Source organism: Salvelinus sp. IW2-2015, unplaced genomic scaffold (assembly GCF_002910315.2).
Source record: "Salvelinus sp. IW2-2015 unplaced genomic scaffold, ASM291031v2 Un_scaffold9682, whole genome shotgun sequence".
Classification (NCBI taxonomy): Eukaryota; Metazoa; Chordata; class Actinopteri; order Salmoniformes; family Salmonidae; genus Salvelinus; species Salvelinus sp. IW2-2015.
The window spans coordinates 1-7,029 of record NW_019950940.1 but is presented as its reverse complement, the minus strand read 5'-3'; the positions used below and the strand labels follow the sequence as shown (position 1 = coordinate 7,029).

The window sequence follows — 7,029 nt, the reverse complement described above, 5'->3', positions numbered from 1 at the left end:
CTGCACCCCTCTCCACCACAAGGCTCTACAGAGGGTGGTGAAGGCTGCACCCCTCTCCACCACAAGGCTCTACAGAGGGTGGTGAAGGCTGCACCGTTCATCACTGGGGGCGAGCTCTGAAGCATTAAAACTGCTGAACAGCTTATCAATGACTGTCTACCTGCAATCACTGGCTGTCTACGCACACCACCCCACACGTTCCCACCCACCCACACTCACGCACACCCACAATCATACACAGTGTATTCTGTGCACGTGATGAATAAACTTTGATTTTGATTGATTCTTGTCTTGCCATACAGCCAGACTGTTTGGCATGACAAGAAGTGTCAAGTAGTGGAATGTTAGCACAAACACAGGACTGTATCATCTTTAACTTTAAATCATCATAGACTTCTTGCTGTCAGTCATATCTCCCAACACTCCAATGCAGATTAGGAGCATAGTGACTGTAGTATTGTGACATCCTGCTCTGGAAGAGGGACCGCTTGCTGCCCTTTGTCCAGAGGTCGAGGACCAACCCAGGCCATCACATTCATCAGCAGGAAGCTGCTGCTGCCATTGGTAGAAGAATGGGATTAGAAATGTTACTGTAAATGTACATACTTCCCATCAAAAAACATAAGACTACACACTATGAGAATACACACATAATAATGCACACTATGGGAATACACATGATGAGAATACACATTCCGAATACACACATAAGAATACACACTATGGGAATACACACTCTGAATACACTATGATAATACACATTCTGAATGCACAGATAATAATACACACTATGTGAATACCAACTCTGAATACACACATATTAATACACACTCTGAACACACTCATAATAATACACACTATGGGAATATACACTCTGAATACACATATACTAATACACACTATGAATACACACATAATAATACACACGATGGGAATAAACACACAAAAATACATACTATGGGAATACACACTATTGGAATACACACTATAGGAACAATATACTCTCTATCCACAAAATGTATTCTGTCTGTACAAGCCCTAAGTGAGGGCCGTCTATTTGAAATATGATGGTTATTTTGGGAAACTTTGCAATTACAGGGGCCGTTCAAATGTCCCTCCATGTTTCAGGAACTCATAGTGGGAGAGCAATAATAATAAATGATATGACATTTATCAGACACTTTTATCCAAAGGGACTAAATATATTTCTGCATATATTTTTACAAATGGGTGCTCCTGGGAATCAAACCCACTATCCTGTCATTGCAAGCACCATGTTCTACCAACTGAGCTACAGGGGACCAGAGGAGTTTGATCTTACCCAGGTCCTGGACAAGACGAGGTTCATGGTTAAGGAGAGCTTTGTAGAAGGCAGATTTCACTCTTGTTCCTCCTGCTTGTACAGCATCAAACAGTAGTCTCATTTGTTCCTGACTGGGCCAAGCCATGAGGATTCTTGAGTACAATTCATCTGGGATCATCTCCTCCACAAGCAGGTCATCTGCTACATGCAGCACCATCTTGACCCTCTGAATGAGAGCAGCCATATGCTTATCCACAAACTCCTCACCCGAGAGCTGCTTCAGTTCAGCCTCAGCACCTGAGATTCATGACAGAAAATGGTCATATTATTAGAGTCATAATTAACTAAAACCCTGAAGAACAACTGTGTTCTACATAACAAGCCACTAAATACAACAACACAAATTTAATGACCTGAATGTGTCTCTCCTTGATGATGTACGTAACAATAACAATGATTGATTATTTTGCGTAAGACAAGACTCAAACACATTCCATATCACACATTTAGCCATAGACAATGAAAGAGAAAACAAAACCCTACCTGGATTAGGGTTGATCGGGTTGACTTGAGGTGGTTTGAAATCTGAAGAAAATCGAAACAGATTGATGTTATCCTGTGTGTTGAATTTTTGAACAGTTATGAACAGTTTCATTACGTAGGGGGTGAGGGGTGTACAGTGTGTTGAATACAGTTTAAATAAGTAGGGGGTGAGGGGTGTACAGTGTGTTGAATACAGTTTAAATAAGTAGTAGGGTGAGGGGGGTACAGTTGTTGTTGAGATACAGTGTTTAAATAGTAGGGGGTGAGGGGTGTAAAAAGTGTGTTGGAATAGGCAGTTTAAATAAGTAGTTGGAGTGAGAGGTGTGACATGAAGTTGATACACAGTTTGAAAGTCTCATTACAGTGGGGTGAGAGTGATGTACAGTGGTGTTGAATACAGGTTAAATAAGTAGGGGTGAGGTGTTGTGTAACAGTGGTTGTTGATCAAATACAGGTTAAATTAAGTAGGTGGTGGAAGGAGTAAGTACAGTGTGTTGATATACTAGTTTAACACTCAAGTTATAGGGGACGGGTGGTGACAGATAGCGTTGAAATACAGGTCTCTAAATAAGAACGGGGGAGAGGGGTGAAGAGTGTGTTGAATACAGGTTTAAGAATAATGGTAGGGGAGGGGTCGTACAGTGTGTTGAATTAAGGTTTAAACTAAGTAGGGGGGTGAGGGTGGTACCAGATGTGTTGAATACAGTTTAAAATAAAGTAGCGGGTGAGGTGTACAGTGTGTTGAATGTACAGTTTAAATAAGTAGGGAGTGAGGGGTGTACAGTATGATCGGTGTTAGATATACAGTTTGAGACTAAGTAAGGGGTGAGGGGTGTACAGTGGGTGTTGAATTACAGTTTAAATGTAAGTAGGGGGTGAGGGGTGTACAAGTGGGTATTTGTATGACAGATTAAAAATGAAAGTAGGAGTGAGGCGAGGTTGTACACGTGTGTTGTTATCGTATTAAATAACTAGAGGGTGAGTGGGGTGTAACAGTGTAGTTGTAATACCACGTTTAAAAATAAGTAGGGGTGAGGGTGTACGAGTGTGTTGTATACAGTTTAAATAAGTAGGGGGTTGAGGGTGTCAGTGTGTTGATATTACATAGTATTAAATAAGTAGAGCGCGATGAGGGGATGATACAAGTGTGAATTTATGAAATAACCAGTTTAACCACTAGTAGGGACGAGTAGAGGGGTGTACAGTGTGTTGAATACGTTACAAGGAGTGGAAGTGGCAGAGGGTGATACCAGTTGATGATTGCATACAGTATACAATAAATAGGAGGCGATGAGGAGATGTACTGTGATGTTGTAATACAGTTTAAGATAAGTTAGGGGGTGAGGGTGTGACAGAGTAGTTATATTACATGTTTTAAAATAAGTAGGGAGAATGAGGGTGTACAGTGTGTTTGAATACAGTTTTAATAAGTAGGGGGTTTGAAGGGGGTGTACGTGTTGTGATGAATACAGTTTAAATATGTAAGTAGGTGGGGTGTTGAGGGGTGTTACAGTGTGTTGACTAACAGTTTTAATATAGCTAGCGAGGCTGAGGGCGTGTACAGTGCTGGGTAAATACAGCTAAATCAGTAGGGGTGATGGGGTGTACAGTGTGTTGTCTACCTAGTCTTTAAATACAGTACGGTGACGGCGGTGTACAGTGTGTTGGTATCAGTTTAAAATAAGGGTAGAGCGGGTGAGGGAACGTGATACAAGATGAGTGAATACAGTTTCTAATCAGAACGGGCCGCGGTGAGGGGTGTGAGCGTTGTGTGGAGTACAGTTTAATATATAGAGTAGGGGGTGAGGGGTGTAAAGTGTTGGTTGAATGCAGTTTAAAATAAGTATGGGGGGAGCGGCTCTACACAGTGTGTTGAATACAGTATATAATATGCTCACGCGGGAGGTAAGGAGTGATAGGCAGTGGGGTGGTTGAAATACAGTTTAAATAAGTAGGGGGTGAAGGGGTTGTACGTGCATGGTGGGAATACAGTATTAAAATTATAGTAGGGGTGCAGCGGCGCTCTCGACAGCTGTGTCTAGAAACAGATCCTTTCAAATACGTGGGGAGTGAGAGGGTGTACAGGATGTGGTTAGAATAAGCTATTAAACCTAATAGGGGGTGAGGGGTGTTACAGTAGTAGATTGCATACAGATCCTTACATAATAAGTAGGGTTAGTGGTGTACAAGTGTGTTTGAATGGACAGTTTAAATTAAGTAGGGGGAGGAGGCTGTACACAGTTGTGTTGTAGAGCTAACACGTTTAAATCTACAGTAGGAAGTGAGGGGGTAACAAGTGTGTTTGTATACAGTTTAAATAAGTTTTGTTGGGGTGAGGGTGTAACAGGGTGTGTTGAATACAAGTTTAGGAATACGTAAGGGAGGGGGAGGATGTCACACGTGTGTTGTATAAGCAGTTTAAATATCGTAGGAAGTGAGGGGTGATAGCAGTGTGTTGTAATGGAAGTTTAAATAATGTGGGGGTGAGGGGATGTACAGTGTTGGGGGTACTACCCGTAGTTTACAATAAGTAGGTGGTGAGGGGTGTTACAGTGTTGTTGTATACATTGCTCTTTAATTTTATAAACCGAGTAGGGGAGTAGAACGGTGTGTAAACCAGATGTGTTGAATATAGCAGTTCTACAAAATGAAGACTAGAGTCGGGTGAGTTTGGGCTCTCAACAGTTCGCTGCTATTTTGAAGTACAGATGATATTGTATAGAATAAGTAGGGGGTGAGGGGCTGTACAGCTGTGTATGCTAAATACCGTTCATAAAGAAGTAAGGAAGTGAGGGATTGTACAAGTGAATGCATATGAATACAAGTTATATAAATATAGGGGTGAGTGGAGTGCTACTAGTAGTGTAGTGGTAATACAAGTTTAAGAATAACACTAGGAGGTGAAGAGGAGTGTACAGTGTAAGTTAAGCCATACAGTTTATAATGAAGTAAGGGAGGATGACGGTTGGTTACAGTGTAGTTGAAAAATAACAGTGTTAAAAGTAAGTAGAGAAGGGTGAGGGGTAAGTACCAGTAGTGTTTTAGAACGAGACAAGTTGAATAAGTAAGGGGGTGAAAGGAGTGTACAAGATGTGTTAGAACATTCAAGATCTAAAATAAACAAACCTTTGAAGTAAGGAGGAAGGTGAGGGTGTACGATGTGAAGTTATAGGACATTACAGGTTTGTAAACTACTAGGTAGGGCGCGGTAGAGGAGTGGTGTATCAGTGTGTGTTTGGTTAAGTAGTTTAAAGATAGGAAGATAAGAAAGGTCCGAAGGGGTGTACTTAGTGTGTTGTATACAGATGGGGGAAACTTAAGATAGTTGTACGGGAAGGGGTGTGAAGGTGGCGTGATTGAATACACGCTTTTAACATTAGATCAGCGAGGGTGAGGGAGTGTACGTGGAATGAGAAAATACATGGGTTTTTTCTTTAAACACTTTTGCACAGTACCCCGTTTGGGTTCGTTGATGGTGTATCAGTGTGTTGTATATATCATTCGTTTATCACAGCTAGGCCGCGGTGTAGGGGTGGTACCAGTCGTGTTGAATACAGTTTCACCAACTAAATAGCGGGTGTATGGCGCTGTGTCACAGTGTGTTTTGATATACATGTTTCACTAATAAAGTTAGGGGGGTGAGGGTGTATCAGTGTTGGTTGTAATACAGTTTAAAACTTTAAGTAGTGGGGGGTGAGGGCGCGTGTTACAGTGTGATTGAATAACAGTTTCAAATAAGTAGAGAAGTGAGGGGGTGTACAGTGTGTTAATACCAGTTTTAAACTAAATGTAGGGGCGTCCGATAGGGGTGTACAGAGTGTAATGAATTACATTTGTAAATAGAGTGAGTGGAGAGTGAGGGTTATAAGTGTTGTATAAAAATAACAGTTTAAATAAGGTAGGGAGGGTCGAGGGTGTACAGTGTGTTGGCAATAAACGCAGCTTAACACTATAGTTAGGAGAGGGTGAGAGGGTGTACAGTGTGTATGAATACAGTTTAAATAAGTAAGACGGGTGCACGCCGCCCGTGTACTAGTGTGTTGACCATACCGTATTTATAATGGTAGGAAGATTGGTTCAAGGGTGGAGTTGGGTGGTGTAAAACAAGTGTGTTAAATATCATGTTTAAATAAGTAGGGGTCGAGGGGTGTAACAGTGTGTTGAATACATTTATAATAAGTAGGGGGTGAGGGGTGTACAGTGTGTTGAATACAGTTTACAATATAATTGAATAGGGGTAGCAGGGGTGTACAGTGTATTCAATGCAGTTTTAATGGAGTAGGCGCCCGGTCGAGGATGTGTCACACAAGTGAGTGATCTGAGAAATACAGTTTAACCATGAAACTGTAGGGGGTAATTGGGGTGTACAAGTGATGTTCATCGTGAATACATGCGTTGAGGCGGGAAGGGCCTGTTTAAATAAAGATAGGAGAGGAGTGTAAGGAGTGCGACAGTGTAGCCTGTTGAATACAGTTTAAATGAAGTTCACTGGGGTAAGTGGTGTACAGTGTGTTGAATACAGTTTTATATATACAGCCTAAAGGCGTGTGTAGGAGTGTATCGGATGTGTTGAAATACAGTTTAACATAAGCCTAGGCAGGCGCCTTGAGGATAGTAGCAGTGTGTATGGAATAGCGAGATGTTAATAAAGTAGGGGGTGAGGGGGTGTACAGAATGTGGTTAGTATAAACAGAGATTTAATAAGTATGCGGGTGGGCGGTTCTCACCAAGTGTAGTCTGAATACGCTCTAAATACAGTAGGGCGCGTGAGTTCGCGTGTACAAGATCGTGTTGAATACAAGTAAATGATGTGTGGAGGGTGCAGGGGTGCTATCTTTAGTGTGTTTGGGGCAACTCAGTTTTAGAAAATGATGTTGGTTGTGAGGGGACTATACAGTGAGTCGGTAGTTGTAAGTACAGTTTAAATGAGTTGGTCGGTTCAGGGGTGTACAGAATGTGTTGAAAAGAAAGTTTGAAATAAGTAGGGGGAGGTGAGAGGGATGTTATCATGTGTTGTTGAATACAGTTTAAATTGTGTGGGCGTTAGGGGTCGCTACAAGTGTTTGTTGATATACACGGCAAGTTGGTAAATTTGTTGGTTCGTGGAGGGGTGGGTCATGTGTGGTTGAATACAAGTTTTAATGTTTTGATTGTGGTGAGATGGAGGGGTGTAACAGATGTGT

At 41.7% G+C, this 7,029-nt stretch overlaps 1 protein-coding gene across 1 annotated transcript; it reads right to left on the bottom strand.

Annotated features, from left to right (window-relative positions):
- Window positions 1-6: 6 nt before the first annotated feature.
- Window positions 7-1,958, bottom strand: LOC139027318 (apoptosis-associated speck-like protein containing a CARD). Its single transcript, XM_070442436.1, has 3 exons — window positions 1,847-1,958; window positions 1,322-1,600; window positions 7-555 (listed from the first exon to the last, which is right to left on the bottom strand). Exons 1-3 carry the CDS (start codon window positions 1,956-1,958, stop codon window positions 539-541), a joined length of 408 nt encoding a protein of 135 aa, XP_070298537.1. The 3' UTR covers window positions 7-538.
- Between the last annotated feature and the right edge of the window lie 5,071 nt (window positions 1,959-7,029).